General features: G+C 49.6%; 1 protein-coding gene across 4 annotated transcripts; it reads right to left on the minus strand.

Annotated features, from left to right (window-relative positions):
- Window positions 1-438: 438 nt before the first annotated feature.
- On the minus strand, window positions 439-25,084 carry TOP1MT (DNA topoisomerase I mitochondrial). 4 transcript variants are annotated; one of them, XM_074577973.1, is made up of 21 exons: window positions 25,011-25,084; window positions 23,748-23,855; window positions 23,386-23,485; window positions 23,181-23,257; window positions 22,881-22,971; window positions 21,096-21,148; window positions 18,929-19,001; window positions 17,876-18,780; window positions 15,427-15,542; window positions 12,754-12,875; window positions 11,856-11,978; window positions 11,160-11,347; window positions 10,259-10,403; window positions 9,250-9,393; window positions 8,544-8,729; window positions 7,862-7,930; window positions 6,660-6,774; window positions 5,569-5,696; window positions 4,718-4,812; window positions 3,639-3,788; window positions 439-3,222 (listed from the first exon to the last, which is right to left on the minus strand). In XM_074577973.1, the coding sequence occupies exons 2-21, from the start codon at window positions 23,786-23,788 to the stop codon at window positions 3,120-3,122; spliced, it is 3,024 nt and encodes a 1,007-aa protein (XP_074434074.1). In that variant the 5' UTR covers window positions 23,789-23,855; window positions 25,011-25,084; the 3' UTR covers window positions 439-3,119. The 4 variants fall into 4 exon arrangements, with proteins under 4 accessions (XP_074434074.1, XP_074434073.1, XP_074434075.1 ...); XM_074577972.1 differs by lacking the exon at window positions 25,011-25,084 and adding an exon at window positions 24,577-24,661; XM_074577974.1 differs by lacking the exons at window positions 23,748-23,855; window positions 25,011-25,084 and adding an exon at window positions 24,577-24,643.
- Between the last annotated feature and the right edge of the window lie 553 nt (window positions 25,085-25,637).

A 25,637-nucleotide genomic window follows, 5' to 3' on the forward strand; every position in this document is an offset into this window, starting at 1 on the left:
ACTTCTCCAACCTGTATCTCACTTGCTTGTGGCTAAGGGCCAGGAGGACACTCCCCAGACTTATCAGCCTCTCCTTAAAGCTTAGCTGTTTCAAACACATTGTGTACTAAATCCCAGTATGGGTTTTTTGGTACCTGGCAACACACATGAACTCTCCACCTTGCTTTCGCTTCATACCTCCCATGCACTTGGATTTCCAGTCTTGGTTTCACTGAGCTTTTTTGATAGAAATGCTCAAGCCCCAGAGAACTGGTTTACAGGGCAACACAAACAAGGGTAACACCCTTTGGGGAAAGGACACTTAATTTAAGCTCCTACAGAACAGACAATAATTACTATTTAGCTGACGTTGGCAGGTCTTTGCAGCCCTGACATTCAGAGCATCTGAGCATGGCCAACAAGTCCTTCAGTATCACACAGAGTCCATCTGCCAGCCTGGTCATCCTCATCTGCTACAGCACAAGAGGCAAACACAAGTCCTCTAGCTTCATTAGCTGGGTTCTCACTGGAGTTGAGCCACCTCAATTTTGCTGCTTTTGGAGAGAAGTATGATGATTTGATAGAGAGAGGGGAGCTGTTGAGGAAAGCACAGCCCTGTAAACATGAAATATTGCCAGCATCCAGTTTGTGGATCCACCACCCCAGCAAAAACAGGGTGAGGATGGACAGGACCATGTGGGACAGCAATTACCCAGCCTTTCCACCCCATTAACCCAGCAGAGGATCACAGCACTGATATGAACCTGCTGGAGGAGAGGCCAAGGACCAAGTTACTCATTTCCCCCCAAAGCTGGCAGTAGGATTTGCTTTCTGGGGTGATTTTTCCACTGCTCCCCCAGGAGCTGTTCAAATTGCTGCAGCTGCTCTTACTAATGCAGGTCCTTTCGCTCACATGGTGCTTAAGAGAGACTTTTTCCTCTAGGAAATACTTAAAAAAAATAATTCTATTGGTTCAATGTAAACACCCACAGTGCTCATCAAATTGCATCTTGCTCCTTTTTTTCTGGAAAACAGGACCACTGTTTCACTAGGGGCTAGACTACAATTACTCCCTTGTTTGGGATGGAACAAACTTTCCATCACAGTCAGTGGAAAATATTCACTTTAACCTCTTTTGAAAGCCAGAAAGCATATAGCAGGGTGGGCAGAAAAAGAAACCACAAACACATTTCCATCCACTGGGACCAAACCGCTTACCCTTGTTTCACAGGCACAAATCCAACATAGGGGTCAAGGCATGCCAAGCTCCTGTTCACTGTGCAGCTGATAACCGGTCTACCTTGGCCAGAAAAAGAAATCTTGCCAAAATTCAGATTGATTTAGATCCCTGTTTTAGGGGTCAGTTGTCTCATTACAATCAAAATGAGCTTTTGGGTCTTGCAGAAACACTCCAGTTGGGAGTTTCATAAGTTGCCACATCTCAGCCAAGCAGTGGAGCAGACCCCAGTGCCTATGCGAGATAAAGCAGCATTGGCTTCATTTTCCCCCTTTACATTTGTCACGACTCTGCTATCCTGCGGCAATCCAGTTTTGGTGGCTCTGTTTTGCATCCGGGCCCTTAGGGACCAAGCAGAAATGGGTTTTGAGATCTGCAGGCAGGCTCTTTGCTTGAAGGCAAAAGGATTTCCTATCAAGACTAATCCCCTCCAGACAACTGAGGGTACGCGGACCCCGTTATAGAGACCGAGCCCCGGCTCAGACCTCTGCACATCAGCTCACAGCAGAACTGCATCCTGGAGGAGTTGCAAAAAGCCTCCAGTCACCAATACTCAGAAAGATAAATAAGTCACTTCCAGTTTTAATGAAATGCGTTTCAAGTACCTGACTTCCAACCAAAATTGCAACAGTTTAAACACAAGAACAAGTGGTTGTCAATGAACACATGGGAAGCACCGAGAGCTTTGGACTACAGCGACCTGAACATCAGCCCTGAGATGCCAGAAGGCTTTGCTGCCAACACAACGGCTTGCTTACACCTGAGACTCACTGATATGTAGGGTAACTGTTGCCAGGTACATGCTGATATCGTTGTTATTTTTTTTTTTTTCCCTCTGAAAAGCAGCCAATTAGGCAGCAACCACCAGCAGTTTATCCTATTGGTCCCTGCCTGCTCCATGCCCAGTGGGAGCAGAGCAGGGAGGATGCAGCCCGGTGACGAAGCTGTCATCCCCTGCAGGCACAGCTCCAGTAAGATTGGTACCACTCCCCAGCACACTCAAATCCCACTGGAGCCTGATCCAGCCCCACAGCCAGCATCATCCTGTCCCCAGTGCTAAATGTGGGACTGGACAGTTTAGTTTCTGCGACGGATACAGTGAGCTGAGCCAGAGACAACTGAAGCAAGTAGGGGAAAGAAAGTATGTCCCCAAATGAGGCGTCCTCTCCCAGACCAAGGCTTAAGCACATAGGGGTGATTAAAACACACTTTGCTCATGCCAAGGTGAATTTCAGCCCTCCACGTGGAACTTGCCTTTTAATCCAGTATCTTCCCCTCCCTCCTTCTCCTGCCAAGACGTTCGCTCCCGCCCACAACATTTTTCCATTTCGGTTTGTGCAGTTGCACGATTTTCTCCTCTCCTGGAGGTGAAAAGGCACGAAATACCCTGACATGTAAAATCCTGAGATTTTTTTCCCGTCCTCCCAGTGCATCCCTGACCCAAGCCCAGGTTTTACACCACAGCTGCCTGTTTCGGTGCTGTGATTGCCTTATGTTTCCCCATCAAGCCAATTCAGAGAGCCTGAAAAGGGCAGCACAGCTCCACTACACATCAAGGAGATAGGATTAGATCTAATCTTGTTTATCAGCACAATTAAGGTTCTCATTCAATCTTCTTCCCAGACTCTGGAGGAGGAAAGAAAATATCCAAAGCACTTGGCAACTCTGGAGAGGCATTAGAAGTTCACATCAAAGTCACTGCAGGCAGCATGAGTGTCACACGTACCTGTTTCAAGTAGAAACCAGGTGTTTTCTTTTGTATACAAATAAAAGGCACAAAATACCCGTATCAAACTCTTTCATTAGACAACACCCTAGCCCCACCCCTGCAACAACTGCAGTGGCACATAAAGATAAAGCCTTCCAATAGCACCAAAAAAGCACCACATAACGTGAAAGGCACTCAGAATTCAAAGTCCTCATCGGCCATGTCGATTGCCCAAGCAAACTTCTCCCTCTGTGTCTTGTTGTAGATCTTCTCGATGGGCACACCAAACTTCTTGCACCTGTACAAACCACAAAAGAGCAGCGGGGATGTGCTACCCATCCCGCTCTGCTCCCACCACCATGGTCCTCTCTGCTCAGGGTGTAGCATCTTTCACCCATTCAAACTCCTTTACCCCCAAGCTCCTTAAGAAATTAACTTTGTGCTGATAAAAATATGCACAGTGACCCCTTCTTGCCCTAAACCCAGAGGGAACATCCTGCAAACGGTTATTTGCAGCAATGGAAGCCTTAGCTTTGGATTTTGCTGGCCTCCCTCAACAACTCTGGGTCTTGGGCAGGTTCCTCTGGGCAGAAATAAAGTTTATTCCTTTCCCCCCCGAAAAGGCTCAGGTGTGTTTATACCCCTCCTGAGGCATCGCTAGGTGATCTGCACGTCTCTAGAGGAACATCTCCCCATAACATGCCCAAGACTTACCAAGCTATGCTAATCCTGGGGTCCAGGTAATTCAGCTTGGACGTGCCCAGAGCTATTTGCTTGTTCTCCTCCTTATCTGTGGCCTGGACGTTCAACTTGGCCAGCTGCTCTTCCAGCCGCTTCAACAGCTTCTTTTTCTTCTCCACATTGCTGAGGGCAGAGGAAAGAACACAGGCAGCATGTTAAAGTGGAAAAGAAGCAGCAGAAGTAAAATACAGAGCAGTTCTCCTGGTCTGCTGTTGCCTGGGAACACGATGGGAAGCCAAGGAGCTTCACTTCAGAGTAGTCTCTACACTCATCTGAAGTCCTGTAAGGCCTGAGCCTAGAAATACTCCAGAATGACAGAATCAAAGATGCCATTCAGCAGTAACCTATTTCTAAAAGTATTTTGACCTGATAAGTCACTTTTATAAAAGTGTTATTACTACCCGGGTTGGGCAAGCAGAAAAGTCAGCGTGCAAAGACCATCTCCCTCAAATCCAGGCTCCATGAGCAACGATCATCTCTGACAACCTGCTCTGCATCTCATCAACACAGGGCACGAGAAGAAAACAAGCAAACTCAAAGTAAAACACAAAACACAAGCTTTGTTTCTCTCCTCCAGATCCCTCCTGTCTCTGGGCAGCAAGTCACATTTGGGCTCTGGGAGGGAGGGACAAATTTGGACAGACCCAAAGCAATGACTACTGCAGAGATCCACAATCCACCACTGAAGCACCCCACAAGAAAAACATGCATCAAGGCCAGTCTGTGTGTCCCCAGCTCCAACCGCAAGTGAGGCAACCTTTGCACCGTGGCATTTGTAGGATAACTCCAAGGGTTGAAGTCTCAGTATTCAGTAAGGTATGTCCTATCACAAATAAATTCCCCTGGAGGAGCTCTTTGCAATCCTACTGCTGCAAAGAATCTTCCACAAGGCCTCCACCCATCTGCCAGGCTGCCATGGCACCTAATACCCAACACGGGCATCTCTGTTCTGATGAGCTGCACGTAGGGTGTTGGACCACACCATCCCCATCTGCAGACCCTCTGCACAGAGATCCCTCTGCCAAAGACGATTGTAAGGAAGAGTCACTCACGCTTCTGCTTTGGCATCTTTTGTGTCTTCAAACTCGTCTTCGGCTTTTTTCAGCTCTTGCTGGGCTTCCTCCACCTGTTGCTTCTTGGCATCGATCTGGGAAGGTATATACAAAGTCAGCCCATGCTCCTGTCCTCCCTGGAGGTTTCAGCTGCCTCCCTCTCGCCCTTTCCTTTGCCACATCACTCCTCAATTTCTCACCAGCCCTACTCCAGAGCCAACACCTTGCCCCTGCAGTATCTGCTGAAGCTCAGGCATTTCTTAGCATCTTACAAAAAATCATTACAACAGGCATGACAGAAACACTTGCAGTTCTTATCTGTTCATCTTGTGCAACTGCCCGACACTGACTGGCTCATGACAGCGCTGGAGTCCTCTGCAAAGTTCCAAGCTCACCAGTAGAGCGTGAACAGAAGCTTAGGACACCTAAAAATGGTAGTTGGAAGTATTTCCATAGCAGACCCATGAAATTTCAGCTGGTCCTCCTGCAAACAGCCAGACGGGAAAACTAATTTCCCTGCTTCCAAGCCAACTGTGTTGAAGCTGTGCCATTGCAAAAGGCACCCAGCTTGGTTTGAAGACACCAAGTCATGAAAAAACACAACCCCGAACTCTGTGCCAAGCATGCTTCAGCCAGCATTTGAGCCTACTCCATCGCTCTCCACCCCTGGGTTGCTGATGTCTCTGTACTGATTAAAAAAAGCCACTATGCCTCATTCATTCCCTGCCATGCTTGATCAACACAATCTCTTTAGGCATCAGGTTATTTCACCCTACCTCTCCCCATCCCCCTCCCTGAAAAAGATCGGAGATGAGATCAGATCTAGGGGCTCTCAGTTTGGTCTGTCTCACCTTGGCCTGGAGGTTTTGCATTGACTTCTCAAAGGTTTTTGGTGTAGACCTCTGATGGTTGCACAGGATGGCCACTGCTCGGTTAGCTCGGTTGTAGGAGAGGAGTTTTCCCGCAACATTGTCTTCAGCTGGAAATAAATGGAAGCATCACTATGTCTCCTTTCCGGGGCTTGGGGAAGGCAGGGAACAGCCCAGAACAACAGTAAGTTGTTTGCTTTTCCCATCCTTTCTCAGGGGAGAGCAATACCGGTTGTGAAAATTGGTGAGTAATACTGAATCTGATATTGTGCCTCATCACTCATGTATCCAAGGCAGGCAAAAATAATGTAATCAACCAGTAATGCAAGGAAGGGGGAAAACGAAATACTCACAGTATTTCAGCAGTTAGACTACCACTGAGCAGGTAACTATTTCTCACTTAGCATTCAGCCTTTCAGTACTTAAAGGGGGCTACAGGAAGGATGGGATCAAACATTTTAGCAGGGCCTGTTGGGATAGGACAAGGAGGTAGGGCTTTAAACTAAAAGAGGGAAGATTTAGACTGGATATAAGGAAGAAATGTTTTATGCCAAGGGTGGTGAGGCACTGGCCCAGGTTGCCGGAGAGATGGTAGATGGCCCATCCCTGGAACCATTCCACGTCAGGTTGGACGAGGCTCTGAGCAACCTGATCTAGTTGAACATCATAGAATGGTTTGGGTTAGAAGGGACCTTAAAGATCCTCTTGTTTCAATCACCCTGCCATGGGCAGGGACATCTCCCACTAGACCAGGTTGTTCAAAACCCCATCCAGCCTGGTCTTGAACACTTCCAGGGATGGGGCATCCACAGCTTCCCTGATGTCCCAGCTCATGGCAGGGGGTTGGACTAGATGACTGTCAAAGGTCCCTTGCAACCCAAATTATTCTATGATTGCATGGTTCTCAACCCACTGCATTCTCCCTTAAGTTACATACCGCCCTACAACATGATGCATGACCTGCCAAGGAGAGGCAAGCAGTTCTAGGGACCCCAAGGCAATGAATGGACACTGCTGAGCCCACTGGCCTCACAATGCAGCCGGTGATACCACAAACACTGTTAGTAACTCACAGTTAGTGAGTGCCTTGAGCTGCTCCTGCAGGGTGATGGAAGCATTGTAGGTCCTGAAGACTTTGGCAGTCAAACCATCCATCAGACTCTGGAGGTGTCTGTTCAAGATGCATGTCTGGAGGAAGGAAGACAGGACAAATATGGCGGGGGGTGGGGGGAAAGGGGGAAGGAAAAAAGAACAAGCGAAAGCAGGATGATGAAGCCCTTGCTTCTCAATCATCTTCTGCCTAAGCAATGAAATTAGGCATTAATTCTTTCATAGCTTGCAGATCTCCTCATTTGGTCAGGCTCTTGTCTACCAAAAACTGGCACAAATTCCACCTAAACCCACAAAGAATTTCTCTGGAAGTCAACAATGTCTGCCCATCTACATTCAAGAGGACACACCTTGCATCCCATATCACATCTGATATCTCTGTTCTATGGAGCACTTGGGGCTGCAGTTAGACTGGAAACAGAAGATGTTAAGATTCATCTGGGGTTTGGAGGAAGTCTTACTTGCACCAAGAAAGTCTATCACAGATAAATCCTAAATAACCAGAGAGGAGCAGCTTCTCCAGAGTAAAGATGGGCAAGTGGCTTTATAGGGGATGCATGCAGAGGGGGAGCATGGGTGGCAGCACCCCATGTCCTATACTGACGAAGAGGAGCGAGGAGGTTTTTGCAGGGGAGTAGCTCGAGAAGAAAGGCTGCAGCACATTTCTCCAGTGTCCCTCTGCTCCGCCAGCCTCTCACACTTCTGCCGAGCCCCGGTGAGGTGAGAAAGCATCAAACAGCTGAGGTTTGACACCTCCAGCAATGCCCCGAGCAACACATGCGTGGGCAGGCCTTCCCAGGCTAAAAAAAGCCCAAGCAGATGCGTTAGAGGAGGGAAGGAGCAGAAAGCCACCTCCTTAGCAGGGACATGGGTTAGTCATGGGTGCAGGCAGGCAGGCAAGCCTGCATTCAGAGAAGCAAGGATGCTACCAGTGCAGAAAAAGGATGGGGGAAAAAAAAAAATAATAATCACAGCTTCCCAACAGGGTCTTCAAACAATTACAGTGGTGTCTCTGGAGGGGAGATAGTTAAAACCAGAGTAAAGGATCACACTGATGCAGCACCACAGCCTGGGAGCCTGCAGGTTGGACAGGAGTGTCATGGGTTAGCTTCTACTCCCTCTGGCCTACCAGTGCTGTTTCAAAAGCTTAGAAGTGACAACTCACATTGAGCCTGTCAAAGAGGTCATCTGCTGGGTCCTTGTTCTTCATGAACAGCTGCAGGTTCTTGAACACCTAAAGAAGAGGAAAGGATGGCCCTGGTCAGGGGCCTCCCTCATCTCCATCTGCTTCCTCATCCAAATAGACTCTGATCCAAACTCATGGCAGGATGTGTACTACACACCATCAACCTTCTCAACTTCATGGACTGCCACTGGGACCTGAAAACCACTGGTGCCACAGGTCGGTTTTCCCTCATCTCTCCTATTTCTGGCACTCCAGTTTCCCCACAATCATTAAAATCATCTATCTCATGGGCAAAGCAAAAGAAAAAAAATATATCAATGAGGACAGTTCAAGTCCTAATGCCCACCAGTCAACCGGGGGTGCTCCAGCAGAAGGCAGGACTTCTCTCTCAAAGCTCATGGGCTAGAACAACCTTGAAAGCCCTATCCCAAAGTTTCTCCCGCTTCTCCAGGACAGGGTCAGCATGTGCATATCCTCATCACCCAGCACTATTGTACCTCATGTGCATGCTGCCATCATGGTGTTGTAGCACAGGAGGCATCCTTGCAAGAGGTTTCAGGTGCAGATTTGGGACTGATAAGCACTGAGTGAACTGAGCCATCCAGCTAACCCAGCACAAAATTGCCATGTCGGACGCTACCTGCATCTCTGCCCCACTTACCAGCTTCTCCACCGACACTTTGTTGTAGTAACGGATGGAGTCTTTCCCAAGGAAGTCAAACTCTACCACATGCTCCTGCCCATCCAGCTTGGGGTGCAGCTTGATGTGCTCCACGCGTAGGGAGCAGCAGCCAACTGTGTCCGCAGTCTCCCCTTCCTCCTTCTCATTGCCAGCTCGCAGGGCCAGCTGGAAGGAGACAGCAAGCCATCCATCCCAGCCCACATCAATTCCCTTTTCCAAGGTTATTAAGATGGACGTGGACACCAGAAGGGGGGGAAAAGAAAGCTTCCTCAGGACAGTACCTCACTGAATGGCTACTGGGACCCTGGTGGAAACCAAGCAGTGACCGCCTCCAGCAGGAGATTATTTCATTGCCTAAGAAACCCTAAAATATCCCCCCAGAATAAAGTTATCCAGCTCTCCAGTGGGGGCTTTGACATCATGCAGAGACACAAATGCAGGTAAAGTCCAGGAAGGACTGTACAGCTCCTGCACTGCCACAAAACTGCATCCTCAAACAAGCATCAGCAATTACTAGCAGTCACCACCCTCCATGGTCATTGCTAGATGCCCCATGAGGAACAGCCCTGGCTACTACAACCAGCAGACACAAAAAAAATGCGATGGGTTGGGGTTAATCAGGTAAGCTAAACCCAAACCTCACCAGGGATGGGGGACCCGGGGGCTAGGGTAAGGCTACAGATACCTTATCGATGAAATAGAGGGCCACTGCTCTTTGCCGCTTCTTCATCTCCTTGGACTTCCAGTCGGCTCGGTACTGAGCACGGATTTTGTGGACAACATCCTTTAGGCGCCGGGCTACCTCATACTTCTGCCAGTCTTTCTCACCCTGAAAAGACAGGCTAAAACCCAGTGCCCCATCTTCCTTCCATCCCTACCAGTTAGATCCTGTTCTGGGAACACCCCTCCAGCATCTAAATACTGCTCAAACCCCATTGTTTTCTTGAGGAAAAAAAAATCCATGAAGTGGAAAAGTCAGAGCAGAAACAGCTCATCCAGGGTTTCTGTGCCCTCTGCTGGCTGTGCTCGACTTGGCCAGGATCCCAGGTCTGAGCTGCTCACAGTCTGGTGGCGTCTTCCACCAGCTAGCAGCCAGGACACAGCAAGTGAGAAACCAAGTGGTCAAGCGCTGCATGGCCATGGCCACTGCTACTCAAGACACCACCAGCGTGGACTGACACAATGCACTTGCTCAATTGTGCCCAACTTCTATCCAGCGTCCTTATTTGTTTTGAGGACTAGAAATAGCTTTAAATCACCTTTCCCTCTCCAGAGGGTTCACTCCCTCCCTCCCATAGTACTACAGATGGTGATTCTACCTCCCCCTAACCCTATATTTACTGGCATAAATGAATTCAACCCCATAAACTCTGGTCCCTGTGGACCCTCTCAGCCCCTGCCAGGCTTTAAACACCCTTCCCTGGAAAGAACATGAGCAGCACAGCACAGGGATGGCTCTGACAGTAACATTCCATCCCCCTGGAATAGGCTTGATACTTAACAATCACATCTTCTTGTCCCCTCACCACTCAATTGCGCACCAATTAATTTAGTTTACCCCCTTTTTTGGGGGGAGAAAACACAATTACATTTTTGTCGATGTGCCACATGTCTGCTTTCCCCTGATCTTTCCACCTGACAGAAAGCCCATGGCCCAACAGGCAACAGCTCTGCCTGAACAGCATCACTCCAACCTTCAGCTTGGAGCTGGGGTTCAGCATGATGTACTTCAAAGTGTTCTGGATGTTTTCTGTCCACGAGGCCAGCCAGGTAACCGTGTTGTCAAAGCGCACCTCCTTCCACTTGTGCCCTGCTGGAGGCTCAGGGATCTTAGAGTCCCTGTAGGCAGAGCACAGTTACAGCCCTCAGGCCATAAAGAAGAAAGAGGTCGTTGAACTCAACTGCTTCTTCAGAGTGAGACAAGGATGGTCACCACACTGCAGCATTACTTACAGAAAACATACAGCCCACCCAAAATTGCTCCACAACATGGCCAGGTCCTTATCATTTGGACGCTGGGGACAACAGCAGAACTTGCTGGGCTGGTGGGGAGTGCTTTGAATCAAGGCCACAAGGTCTTCACATGGGTGGTTTAAGACCAATGCAACTCATGTAACTTAAGAGGGCAAATGCTCTTAACCCAATCGCTACTTTTCCTCCCTCCAGTGAGTATCCTGATGTTTCCAGCCAGCACGAGGGAGCCATAAAATGAGGAGGAATGGCTTGTTTGGAAGAGGAGCACAGGAGAAGGAGTAGAGAGTTGTCCCTTCTTCAAGTAGGCCATAGGAGTACTGCAGTATTTGCAGTGGATGTCAGGTGAACAGTGTGGGCACCAGTGAGAGATGGAAGCTGCTGACCAGCTTCCTGACCACTGTACCTCCACAGAGAAACTAAAAGCCAGATCTAACTGCAAAACAGACATTTGAAGGCAACTAGAAGGTGACAGAAGGGCTCCAGTGAAGTTGAGCCTCAGGGTGTGCAGATCAGTGACTGTAGGAGATAAAAGCCCACAGCAGCTCCAGGTAGAGGAGGTGTGCCATTCACCCCAGTCCCAAAAGCAGCCCCACGAACTCAGCTCTTCTCAAGGCAACTCACTTGCTGCAGTTGATGATAACATCTTCCGGCATGATCCGCTTCTTCAGCATGCCCATCTTGGGGTGGTCACCACGGCCACGGAAAAGCCCCGGTGGCTCAGTTTTGAAGTTGCCTATCTTTTCACGGTGCCCATCAAGGATGCAGTACCCATACTCTTCCTGGATCTTATCCGCCTCCTCCTTCAGTTTCTGAAACAAGCACCATTCCACAGGATAAAACCAAAACCCCATGACTCACACCTGCCTATCACTACCCTCCTTTCCCTGGAGAAAGAAAGGCTGGAAAGGCAGAGCTCAAAGGATTGGAGGAATAGGTGAACATGGGTCCAAGCCCCCTCCCAACAAATGGCGCATCTCCACCCCCTTTGCAAACCCTCACAGTAACGCTGTCCCAGCATGATATGCTAATCAAACAAGCCTGTGTGCCACCAGCCCCTTAGCAAGGTCCACTATCCTGTGGACAGGATGCCAAACCATGGTTCAAGGATGACTGGTACCCTGCAAAGCCATGAAACCTGCAGCATCTGCAAATAAACTTAATGAAGAGAGGTGTGATGGTCATGGAGACAGAGTTGGTCCAAAGAAGTCCTAGGTTAGGGCATAACACCAGGAAAGCAGACAAGTAGTAGCCAAAATACCCCAAGCTGGTTCCAAAACATATCAGCCAGTCCCAGATATCATTGGAAACAGTCTTCACCTGCTTCTCCTCTTTGGAGAGTGCCTTCCGTGCCTCACTTTTGTCCACAAAGTACTTGTGGATCTCCCTGAAGTCGCACTTGTCCAGGTCCTTGATTATCTTCTGCTCCTGTGAAGTCATCTCCTGAGCAAGAGATAAGAGGGGCTGGGTAAAGCCAGGAGGCAAAACCAACTCCACACAGAGCTGCTGCCTATCCCCCCCTTCCACAGAAAGGAAACGGAGACCCATATGCCAGTTCTTCAAAAAAAAAAAATCAGAAAGAAACTGCCACTCTCAGCTCTCCCAGCCACATCCACCCAAGGGCAGACAAAGCTGCCATGGCAGGAGGCCAGGTTGCCTCTGGACACCTGAGCCTGCACCCACAGAGAAGCAAAACGCAGCAAGTTCTCGGGTGGAGCAGCCTCTAACCTCTGCTGTGGAAACAAGCAGTCTGCAAGCATGACTACAAGCAGCCCGCGGAAGCAGCACTGAAGGTACCTGGGAGCACATAAACTTGCCCTAGTAGGGGTCTTGCTTTTATTTGGGGCCTGAGCTGTGGCGCTATGGGACTGCAAGGTTAATCCTTCAGAGGGACACATGCCCCAAAGTGTTTGTGAAGCTGTTTGCAAGACCCAGCACCTGCTTTTTAGTAGCATCACTAAACCTCAGAGGGAGCACAAGTGCCAATGAGAAGCCCTCAAGGATGCTGCAGACAGCAAGCCCCAGCCCAAACCCACAAGAAGCAAGGAAATAAATCATATCATTTAGAATCTCATAATCATAGGATTAAAAATAAAGAACTTAGCCGCAAAGAAACCCCATCCCTTCCATCCCACACCACAGCCTGGGGATGACAGGTTTAATGCTGAGCATTTAATGCAGAGGATGGACAGCAAGGAATCCCTCACAGGGAAGGTACCTTCCTCCAGTCATTGAAGAAGTTGTTCTGGAAGATCTCCTTGGTCGTGTATTCATGATCGAGCATTTTAGCGTAGAAGGTGGCAACTTCTTCTGTGGCCAGGCTCAGCTTCAGGGGTTTGCCTAGGAAGAAATAGGACCTTTAGCATTGGTTATGGGGGCAGCCCAACCCCACAGCCACAGACAGTTGTTCGGCGAGTACCCATGCTCACCACAGTACCAAAATAAGGACAAGGGGTGAGAACAGACACTGGCAAGATTTCAGCACCCCTCTGCACCAGGCACAACCTCATCTGCAGATCAATGCTCAGAGCACTTGACACAGCAGGATGCTACTGTGGCCCATTCGCAATCACACACTTCATTTTCTTTTCCAGGAGAGTGGAAATCCTGATTTACGTTAAGGTCACTGAGACACAGGGCTTTCAGCAGCCACCATGCCGTGACAAGTCCCAAATAAATGGTTCCACAGGACAACACAGAAAGGTTTGCTTTCTGACCATGATCACTTCAGGACCACGCTGAATAGCCAGGACCCCACTCAGAGAGGTTTCATCTCAAATGCTTTCCCATGCAGATGGAGCAATCGCGGGAAGCTCAAAGCTGAGATTTGTGCAACAGAGATGCGAGAGCCTCTCATGGTTGTCCAGTGGGTCTTGGATCATTCCTTGGAGGTAGCAAAGCCATCATCCTCTCCTGAGCTTTTTGGCTAGAGCAATGAAGTTCAGTAAAGCCAAGGAACAACTTGACTCTTCCTAGGAAACCGAGACTTTGAAATAGCTTTTCTAGGCACCCTGCAGGAAAAGCTCCCTGCAGAGCTCCAGGGGATGGTTCAATCCTGCCTGCACCAGGCACTCTGTTTTTTGGGATTCCTGACTTCCACCTGAACTCCAGGGCACGGTGGGTCACAGCCTTATAGAATCATAGAATCTTCATGGTTGGAAAGGACCTTTGAGATCATCGAATCCAACCATACACACACACAAAAAAAAACCCCCTATGATCTCTGTCACTAGAGCATGGCCTGAAGTGCCACATCTAGATGTTTCTTAAATACCTCTAGGGATGGTGACTCAACCACCTCCCTGGGCAGGCTGTGCCAGTGCCTGACCACTCTTTCAGTAAAGTCATTCTTCCTAATATCTAATCTAAACCTCCCCTGATGCAACTTCAGACCATTTCCTCTGGTCCTGGAAGAAGGACCTGGGAGAAGAGGCCAACACCCACCTTTCTCCAACCTCCTTTCAGGTAGTTGTAGAGGGCAATGAGGTCTCCCCTCAGCCTCCTCTGAGGGGGAGCCCCATGACAGCCCCATGACAATCTGCATAGCAGTAGACATGTCTACATGACAATCTACATGCCCCATAGCAGCCCCATGACAATCTACATACACCAGCTCAGCTGTGGGCCCTTCCTACTCAGTCTTGTTGCCTGTCCACAACCACTTTTTTATCCAGGAATGGTGCCACCTTTTAGCAAACAAGCCAACATCACCCAAGATCCCAGGCCAAAGCCATCACCCCAAATGCACAGAACACATAGATGGGTCTCCAACATCTCAGAGGGCAGACAGCAGGTCCAAATCCTCCTCATAGATGCAAAAAGTCTCTGACAGCCCCATCTATGTCCCAGCAGTGCCCTCTGGTGACAGCGTTGCCAGACACCTAATTTCTCAAATTGGCCTTTTTTTTTTTTTTTTACCTCCTGTAAAAACCCCACAAGGAATAGCAAGCCCCAGTGAGATGGCTGAGGAAGTCCAAGACCCCATGGGACTGAAGTCCCCTTTGATCTCCAGCATCCCTTGATCAAGTCCCAAGGTCCTTTTTGCCTCCTCCCCTTGTTCTGTCAGAGAACAGTTCAGGGAGCGGGAAGAAAACAGCCCAGCAGGCACAGTGGGAAACCAAGGAGGACAACAGAGACCTGGATCTGTCCTGCCAATCTCTCAGCCCCTTCACTGATGCACTGAGTTGCTGTAAGGCAATGCATGGTGGCCCTGGGGACAACATGGGAGGCTGTGACTGAGAGCTTGGAGTAATCCAGCAATGTCTTGGAGGGCAACTGATGTGTCAGTCACAGAGGCCATGGGACAAGCAAACTGCAGCTCTCAAAAGCAAAAATCGCATTTTTTCCAGTTTGCAGGGAAACCATGACCTAAAGCTCAAACCCAAAAAGGTATCTTAATGAGAAAATATTGGGGTTTTTTGTCTCCAGTCCATCTTTACAAGAGGTACACAAGGACTTTAGGCAACAACATCATGATGCATTGCTTCCCCTCAAGAAACTCAGGGTCCAGCCCCACCACTGCATGTCCTGCAGCCAGGACAGGCTGCGAGAAGACGCGCAAGTCTCAGAACCGCACATGGCTGCATTACAGCATCCCAAAACCAGCTGCAGGAACCCTCACCCTGTCTCAGGGTGCTCTGAGCGGAGGGGATGCATGAAGCACCCTGCAACTGTCAGGGGCTCATTAGCTCCCCAATAACCCCATAATTCCTACCACTTGCAAAACCCTCCAGCTTTAACCCATGGTTCAGGCTTTTATACAGTGGGATATTTAGGCCCTTTAATAATTTGTGTTCTGCAACACTTCCCCCTGCCCCATACAAGAGAAGATACTGTCTCTTTAGCTAGGCAGAGGACTCACACCCCAGGTCCCACCAAAAGGCAGACGTACCATCATAATAAAACTGCACATCATCAGGCAGCGGTTCGTAGAGGGGGGCAAAGTAGGGTCCTCTGTGCTCCAGTTGCGTCCACTTCACTCCATCTTCTTTCTTCTCCTCTTCCCACCTGGGACAGATGCACAGGGACCAGTGAGAGCAACCCCACCCAGGGGTCTGGGAGCTTCTCCCAGAGTCACACCAGGGAGATGCTCTGTGAGCAGCAAGGGTTGCCACAAAACCTGGGTGAAACCCTGTCGCCTCTGCTACTGCCTCAGTTTCCCCATGCTTTCAAAAAAGGAAGGCTGCAATGCAACCCAGGGAAAGGTATCTTGAGGAAGGGGACAGGCTCAGTGCAGTGACATGGGGAAACGCAGGGGGAGAGCCAAAGGATGGAGGGGTCAGCCAAATCCACAGGGACAGAGACCCCACCGCTGAGCCACAAAGGTTGCTCAGTTCACACCAAAGAGGCTGCAAGGGCTAAAACACTCATCCCTTCCCTCCCTAGACCTCACTGCATTTTTTTATTTTTTTTTTTTAAAAAAAAACACACAAAAAAGCTCCAGAGGAGAAGCTCACACCAACATTTGTAGCTAGGAGACCACCACGCCACACTATTTATACCTATGATCTTAATGCAAATAAAATCTTAAAGCACCTCTCCTCCCTGCAGAGGAATTAGGATTTTAAAGTCACCACAAGCCTTAGCTGAGAAATGATGGTTTAAAAAAAAAATAATAAAGAGGGGGAAAAGAGAATGAAACCACACACCCTTAAGAGCAGAGGAATAACATTTAAGAAAGATAACCCAGACCAGGGGTTGGAGAAGCGATTGCTGATGGCAGTGCATGGGACCGGCAAGGGATCTGCACCCTGCGGCTCAGCACCAGCCAGGCAGACACTTGCTCTTTAACCCCAACATCACCGGGAAAGCAAGGATTGCTGGGAAAACACAGCAAGATTTCACGCCAGGGAAGGAAAAACCGCCGTGTTTCTCACTCAGCGGCGCCCCGGAAGTATTTCATACCTCTCTCCGCTGCATGGGAAGCGGGGTGGAATAAATCAATTGCATCAAAAGGTGCATTGTGCCAAGAAAACACGGCAGGGGGCAGGGAAAAGATATTAAAGAAAAAAAAATAATCAGAAAGCTACAGAAAACTTGGCTGAAAGCATCTCAGAGACAGGCAGCTGGGAGGGTGATTTGTGGGATGCTGTAAGAGCTCCGATTCTCCTCCCAAACCCACGCGATCCCCCATCCCAGCAGAGCATCACCCACACTCACCTACTGCAGACCCCTGAACCTGGACGGAGGCAAAGTGGGGTGAGACGGGGTGGACGGACCCCACGGCCGAGAAACGAGGAGGCAAGATGCCGGTACATGCCACCGACCACCCAAAGAGACTGCAAGGCTGGTGGTGGATGCCCAGGTCACCCCCAGCATCCTGCCCTGGCACCTCACTACCCACTGAGGCATGGTGGTGGTGGTGCCCAAGGCATCGCCATGACGAGCCACCACTTTTGTTCAAGGAGTCCAGGTTGTGGCACTTCCCCACGTGCCAAGGCAGCACAGCCTTATGGGAAATGTAGTCCTGCACATGTTTCAGGGCAAAATTGCTACAAATCGAGCTGATGCTACCTACCGGCCTCTTGCCTCCAAGCCAGGCTCCAGCCCCCCAAACAAGGCATTACTTAGCAAAAAAGTCACAGAGTCCCACTTTTCCTGCCGCCCTGTGCCCCACAAAATCTGTCCTAAAGGCCCAGGCACCCATGGGCATCCCTGTCTGGGATAACACTGTAGCAGCTCCCCACCGCCCAGGTTTGCCATGCACTCCAAAGCATCCAGCCCCCTAAATGCTCCTTCTCTGCCCCATATATTGGGGTGCTCTGGGAGACAGTGACACCAAGTGGCTAAAGCCACCACTGTCTGCCACCTTAAAATTTAAAAATACAGCATCCATCAGACTTGCTCATACACTCTTTCCCAATGCTCTGCTACCAAAAAGCTTGCCTGGATCATCCAAAAACTGCCACAAAGGGAAAAAAATAAAATAAATTACAGCTCCTTTATACCCTTCACAAGTCCCTGATATGGCTCCTGCTGTCTTGGAAGCTGTTTTATCACAGGGGGTTGTGGAGATCATCTCCTTCCACCAGCCACAAGCATCTCCCGTCCCTGGGCACCAGCAGAGCCATTTCAGGAGGAATATATATTGTATATTCTGTTATAAGAATTAAAAAAAAATATGTACTAATATTATTTTGTATTCAGGACCTCCCCTTATCTCTCACCCACTTTCTCCTGCCAAGAGTGCTGAGTTCAAGGCCTAAGAAAAATACAGCAGAGCAGTTAGAACTAGTAATAAAAAGGGAATTTTCACAGTTTCACCCTAAAAAATAAAACTAAAACCCCAATTGCATCAGTGTTAGACCTGCCCACAGGCCAACGCAACACAGGACACTTACCATTTCCACTTGTTTTCTGCCTCTTTCTTTTCTTCCTCTTTCTCCTCCTTTTTAGCTCTTTTGTTGTTCTTTTCTTCTCCTTCTTCCTTAGATTTCCTTTTACGGGTTTTCCCTGGGGCCTTCTCTTCACTCTTTTCCCCCTGCTCTTTATTTTCCTCCTTTGTTTTTTTCTCCTTGATTTTCTGTTTTTTCGCTTTCCCTGGCACATCTCCCTTCCCTGCCTCATACTCCTCCATCTCCTGTCCAACCTCCGTGCTCTGGCTCTCTGCCCATCCTTCACCCCCTTTCTCATCCACCTCCTCTTCCTCCTCCTTTACTCTTTTTCCATCTTCACTTCCCTTTCTCGGCCCATGTCCCTCCTCCAGTCCCTCTCTCACTCCTTTCTCTCTTTCCTTATCGGTCTTCTCCAGCGCTTGATCCTCTTCAAACATTTTTTCCTTCTTTGTTTTCTTCCCCACTTTCTCCACCCCCTCTGTTTTCACCTTCTTTTGTGTCTCTGCTTTCCCCTTCTCCTGCTTTTGCTTCCTATCACCCCGTCCCTGGGTGCTGCTGCTCCCTTGCTTGGCTCTGCCCTGTCCCCTTGCCCAACTCCTGCTCCCATTAGCACCCTCCTCCTCCTCGATGCCCTCCATCACATCCCTGGGGCTTCCGTCAAACTCATCCTTCTTGCTCACTCTTTTTCTCAGAGATCCCTTTTCCTGCTGCTTCCCCTGCCCTTGCTTCTTCTCTCTTTCTTTTTTCCCTTTTGAGTTTCGGGCATCCCCTTCCTGCTGCGGGACAGTGGGGTCCAGCTCCTTCTCCTCATCCTCCCTCATAGCAGTGACCCCCACACCCATCTCCAAAGCCCCAGGCTCTTCAGAGAAGGATGGAGCCCCACCAGTAACACCATCATTTGGCTTTGGGACCTGTGGGAAGAAGCCAGAAGGGAAGAAAGGTTGAAGCTGGGAAAGAAGAGTGATTATCCCAAAGCCCAGGTGCATGGAAGAGGTGCTCAGGGATGTTCCCCATACAGGACTGTGTCTGGGGGGGTGATGGTCCCCCTGTCTTTCCTACCCTAACTCCAGCCTTGGTTGCTGAGAGCTGCCATCCTCCTGTGGGTCTCGCTCTCCGAGGTTTGCGCTGTGACCTACAGAAAAAGCACAGCCATTTCTCACCACATTAGTGAGCAGCAGCCTTAATCTCTTACAGCCAAAATTAGGGGATTGCTCTCAAACAAGCCCTCGTTTCCCTTTGAGCACAGGAGCACCTTGGGTTCTGCGGCAAATGGAGATATCCCAAAGCAGCAGTGACTGGCCCCCATAGGAACAGGATGGTCCCAGGTTGCAGCTTACAGGATGAGGAAGCTCAAATGAGCAGGACTGCAAGGTCCTCCCAAGGAAATGTCCCCAGAGACACCTCTGATCAGAGAAGGGGACAGGTTTGGAACGTTTGGCAGCACCAACAGAAAGCAGGACAGAGATGGTATCAGGCTGAGCATTGTGGACACACTGGAGGAGAAGACCTTGTGACAGAACACCTCTCCTTGGACTACAGGGACAGTCTCCCCCAGTCCCTTCCCAAGAAGGCAGCCTGAGCATCGGTACAACAGGGAAGGACACAGCCTTAACAATGCAACGAGCTGCAGGATCACGAGCATCTGTATCCATGACCTCCACCATCAGAAATATGGGTGGGGAATGCAGGAATGTTTCCCTGGTCAGCAAAGCGGTCAGGTGAATTTGGGGGATTTCTGTGGGACTTGCAAACATTACACAGCACTGACCTGCCCCTATAAAATACTTTCTCCCAAACCTTCTCCAAGCCAAACAGAGAGTTGAGAACCTCCTCTTTGAGTTGCTTATGTTCCAGAAAAGCAAAGCAAGAGATTAACAAGGGATTAGCAAGCACAGCCTAAAACCAAGCCAGATCAAGCCTACATCTACATAGAGTTGAGGTGAAACTTGTGGCTGTCCCTGTTGGGTCATGGCCATCTCTCAACCAAGTGAAATGCCCGCCAGGCTGCAGAGCATCACACCCCCAGCTTGTGATCAGCACCACCACAGAAAAACCCAACTTATCCAGGCCAGCAGGTCAGGGCAACCACAGCCACATTCCTCCAGCCCATGCCAGGCAAGCTTGGAGCTGAGCTCAAGGCCCTTGGCACCAGCCCATGGGTCAGACCCATTGCATGCCTTTCCCCTGCTCCTGGCACCCCTCAGCAGGGCCACTTTGGAAGCATGGCCAGCTGCCCGATGCCACCCAGGGAGGTGTTGGTAAGCCAGGTTTCTCCATCCGAGGAGGGTGGTGACAGCTCTCCTGCACATCCAGGTGAGCACAAAGAGAGAAGAGCCACAATTTCTGCTTTTAGCCAAAACATCCTGTAGACATAGTTTCTGCAAGGGAAAGGGAGATTTTTGGCCCTTTTCTAACAGATCATTTAGGGCTGATACTAAATTACCAGGCTGTGGGACATCAGAGTGACACAGGGCTCAAGAAAGCCTTCAAGCCTGCTTGGGATGGGGACAACAAGTTCTCATAAAAAATAGGGGCTGGATGGTTTTTCCACACAGCCGGAACACACATTACACAATCTCCACTAAACTCATTAGGGCAAGCAACTCGGCAAAATACGCTCAGCCCTTCCAATCTCATTAACAGCCAAGCAGATTCATGACTCAGAAGGCAAAGTCCTACCACCTCTTTGGGATCGGCTCCTTCCCCAAAAGGTCTTATTAGAGGCCTCTCACCGGACATGAAAGCCCCTGCCTCTAAGAGGATTAGCCTGCTATGGGACAAATTTACAAATTCAGCTTCATATCTCTGCCCAGATCTAGCATGGGGTGAGAGAAAGAAACACCCTTTTCCCAGGCTTTGCGAGGCTGGTTGTCCCCACTAGCATTTCCCCACCGCCTACCTCTGTATTTATGTAGGTATGTGCATCTGAGCAATCGCACCCTGCTGACTCGAGCATCCTTGGGGAGGTTGGATGGGGCCAGGAGCCTCCCTCTCCACCCTCAAATCCCAGGATGGAGCCTCAAATTCCATTTGTGATGTTTTTGGCAAGCTTTAAGATCACTGAAGGTACCAGGACATGGCAAGCTCCCCAGTGAAGGCATCAGCAGCAGGGTGGTCTCAGTGATACAGGAGGGAAAACCAAGGCCGTGCAACTCCATGGCAAGAAGAAAAAGGGCAAATTTCCACTTCTCTGGGCAAAAACCATTCAAAAAGTAGCCCAACTTACCTTGAAGAGTCTTTCAGCCCCACTGATGGCCCTTGGTGGAGGGTTGATTCAGTCTGAAAGATATTAGCAGTGTTGATCTGGGAGAAGTTAGCTGGCATGGGTACCCCAACAGCAGCATCGTCCCCAAGCAGCCATCCAGCCCCTGTGATTGCAGCCACCCGGGCCACAGTACCCATGTCCTATTGACATTACCTTGCCCATCCTCAGCCACCTTGGCTAGAAACCAGGGGCCCAAAATGGCAGGCTTTTCCAAGCACGAGGAGAGCTTTGAGGTTTTATGGGGTTGGGAAATCCCTGTCTTACTTCCAACAACACCGAATAGGTATTTTATAAAGCAAATACATGAAAACTATCACCCCTCCTCATCCACCTGCTCACTATATGTGTCGCTGCTATCAGGGACAGCAGCCCAGAACAGCAGACGGGACAGGAGGACTCCAAAACAAAGACGCATCAAATGACAGCTTATGTACATCCACGCCAACTTGGTCCTTAGAAGATTAAATGACCCTTGTAGCAGATGGCAAGGGGGAGAGAGAGGTGGGGGGGACAAGCCACAGGGTGGGAAATACAACAGGGGTGAACAGAGGGCAAGGAGAAAGAAAATCAGAGCATAGGGAAAACAGGGACAGAACGTAGAAGAAAACGAGCTTAGAGGGCACTCAGAGCCCTAAGAGCTGACCCGTGGTGGCCACCAAAAATATTATCACACTGCATGCTTGTTTTCAAAGCTGAAGCCAGGTTCTTCTGCTCCTGGCTGAGCAAGGCTATGTCTAACCACACAGGGCACTGAAACCCCATCCCAGCTTCACCTGATGCTTGCCAAGCATTGAGGCTCTCGTTATAAATTCTGACTTCCCCAAGTTTCTCTTTCAAAGGCTTTCAAGGGAGGCCAAAACCACACAGGGCTTTTTCTTGAAAGCTGCTGCTGAGAAGCTGCTGGGTTAACTCATTAAAGGTGGGGGGGAGGCAAAAAACAAAACCTTGAGTTAATTATAGGTTGGTAATGGCAATATACACTTTCGTTCCCTGGGAATACGCCTGCTCTCATATTCACAATCCTTCAGCCACTGTCAGAAATCAGGTTGGTAAATTCAAGAGCAGCCAGCCACGACCTTCCAAAAAAAAAAAATAAATTCCTGCATGCAAATGCCTGGCACTCGCACCAGGAACACCGACAACACCAGGACACCAACCACAGGCAGCCTTGGGGGGGTTTCAAGGCTGCAGCTCTGATCGCATCCATCCAGGAGAGTTTGCTGCCATTTCAGACACTGCAGGAGGAGGGGTGGAGACTCATCGTGGGGAAGGGAAAAAGCATCTCTGCTGGTTTTACACACCAAGACGACAAGTGCAATTAAATTAATGTGGGCAAAGCAAAATGTAGGGGGAATCAGCCAGGATTCCCAGCATCATCACAAGATCAGGGAATGATCTTCTTGGGATGCGCAGGGAAGACCAAATGCCTCAGAATGGGACACCATCAGGATGAGATCAATCCCAACATCGTGCTTGAGAAGTGACGGAGTCACCCACGTCCTGGTGCTCCCCATTTGTGCCAGTTCATGCTCTTGGTCCAACACCAAAATGTGACGGATTCAACCCTGATGCCACATGCATCTGAGCTTCTGGCAATTTATTCCTTAATTTAATTCAAGGTGCTCAAGGGATCCCTTTTAGGGGCTTGCACACAACCACAAGTTACAGGACACCATCCTCACAGCTCCCTTGAGAGGAAACCACATGAGTGCTCCTTAGTCTTTCGTTGCAGAGACCACCACGTACCAACCCAGATGCATCTCCTTCCTCTGCTTGGATCCCATCCTGCAGGCTTAAGCCGGGACCTTTCCCTTCTGCAGCCTCTTGCTTTAGAGAGCTTCTTGGCCAAAAAGGAAGGAGAGAAAGAACACAAGTTTTTCCCAATTAAAATACTTTTTTTTTTTTAATAATCAAAGCAGCCCAAGGATAGCAGAGTTGGACACAACACTTCCATGCACAACTGGGGAACCCAGCATAGGGGGGCACAAAGCCCCAGTGATCCTCCCTGGTTGCCACCATCAACCCCCCCATCCAGCCAAGAGTTACCTGCTGATGATGTTTTCCTGCAGCGGCTTCTCCTTGACGTTTGGCGATTTCTTCTTCTTCCCTTTTACTGCAGGGGGCTGCATGACAGGACAGAACAGTGTAACAAAAAAGGAAGATCATTCACTGGGTTTGAAGTCCACAAAACACTGGGGACAGTCACACGGGTGACCCCAATGCCTGGGCATGGCAAGGGCTTGTCTGGTACCTGCACGAAGCATGGCATTTCCTCCAGATCCTTCTTCACAGCCTTTCTCCTGGGTGCCTTTGATATCTCCTGCCCCTTCCCCGACTCGATCTTTCGCTTCCTGGGGACAAGAGAGAATTCAGCCCACTGAGGCCAAGCAGGCAGCAAACCCCTTGGTGGTGGGAAAAGCCATGGTATGATGCCACACTACCTAACCCTGGGGTCCATCAGGACTGAAAAAAGGCTCCCAAAAGGAAATTTGGATGGATTTCCCTTCTGGCCACTTTAGGGCTGAGCTGCCCAACAGAGCCAGCTACAGCAAGCATGATAACATAATGCTGGAGGCCTCCCCAAAGTCCCCTGTCATGCTTCACAGTACCCACCTGCTACTAGTCTTTGCCCCACTGGCTCTTGAGACCCCCATGGCTCTGTCATCCACCAGCTCTTCGAGACGTGACACGGGGTTAATGCAGCGTCCCCAGGGATAGTCACTGTGACAAGATGGGGACAGTGTGTGGTTGGTAGCACCCCACTTTTGCTCTCAGAGGGAACCCCAACAGATGCTCACCCCACAGCTCAACCCTAAAATTTGCAGCTACTCACAGTGTCAAGTAGAACATCAAATGGAAAAGCCTGAGCTGCTGTTGGAGATGGTAAAAATTAAATTGCTGCTAAAATAAAAGCAAAGCCCTTCCCAATAACATAGGGATTCACAGCTCCATGTAAGTAGATGGGGGTTGGATTTACACCCTCAGAACAGCCCAGGATATGCAGCAAGTATTATCTAGGCCCTAATCACACCACGGCAATGGAAAATAATAATTAAAAAAAAATACCACAACAAAGGAACAAGAGCAAAATTAAGATATTGACTCTCCCCAGCAAAGCAGGCAGCTGGGCCACCATCACCCAGCTATTATCTCTCTTCTCCTTCTCATAGCTGGAGCAGCCAGAACCACCCCCACCCCCAAAAATAAATTAAAAAAAAAAAAATCAATCACAATTACCCCCAGAAACTCAAGGCCTCAGAGAGTGCAAGAAACAAAGTACATATTCAAACAATGCCAAGGTGCTCCCCACCCATGAAGAGCCTTTACCATTGAGGAAAAAAGGAGAATTCTCAAGGAGAGAAGGTGAAGCTACAGAACACCATGAGACATCCTGCAAACTTTTCAAGGTATAGAAAACACGTTGAAAACCTCCATATTTTACCAGCCTCTGCTGAGCCACGAGCACTCACTGCTACTGGTGGGACCACGCTCACTCAGCGCAGCAAGACATGCTTCCTCAAAGCCACCCAGGCTGCAGAAGACCCCACCCCTCACCCAACTAACTCCCTAATGACAATGCCCCCCTACAGGAAGCTTATTTAAAGACTCCCTCAGCCCTGATTGGAAACTCCCAGCTCAAGATGCACACTGGGAAATGAAGTTTTAGCCCAAAAGGTGAATTTGAGGAGGACCCCTAACCAGCACCTCCTTGGCAAGGAGACCTCCTAGGGGCAGAACGCTTTGCACGACTCAGATGGAGCTAAACACATTGGTATAAAAACAGTGTAGAAAAATCTCCCTTGCCAGGAGACAGCCCCCCTGCAATTAAATAATTAAATTAGTCCCAAACCCCAGCCTTTCTCAGCTGCCTCTTACCCATCAGAGACCCACGGTTGGATTTGCAGAGGTCTCTGAGCCTAGACACTGGGTATAGAGCCCAGCTCCTGCAAAGTACAGCATGCTGTGACCCACAACCCTCATCCTGAAGTCCTCACCCATCCCATTCCTCTCCAGGCCTCTTCATGCAGGTGGGTCTATTGCTTTCACCTGCCCACGTTGCCATCAACCACCTCATCACAGCTGAGCCTCAAAACCATCTCAACCATCCTCAAGCTGCTGCAAGCTACTGGGAATGGGCTGGTGCAAAGGGGTTTCACGAAGCATGGAGAAACATGAGCTTTCCTCAAAAACGCTGGGTTTTGAGGCAAAAAAAGGTGTTGAGATCCATGGTGAGTAGCGGGGTCATGCGTTCCCCTGGGAAGATGCCACCCGGTTCGCGGCTCGGAGCGGAAACCCCTGGAGACAGGGCTGGCTCCGGGAAAGCCTCTTTGATCCCTGTTGCGCCACCCGGGGAAAAAACATCCAAGCCACCTTTCTTGCTGGATGAGTAAAAGTCGTCAAGGGATGGGAGCCAGCCCCAGGGCAGGGAGCAGGAAAGGACGACTTCATGCCGGGGCTTGTTCGCTCTCGGCCACCTTCCACCAACTGGCATATATTTAATTT

The sequence above is a fragment of the Larus michahellis genome, chromosome 2 (assembly GCF_964199755.1).
Source record: "Larus michahellis chromosome 2, bLarMic1.1, whole genome shotgun sequence".
Taxonomy (NCBI): Eukaryota; Metazoa; Chordata; class Aves; order Charadriiformes; family Laridae; genus Larus; species Larus michahellis.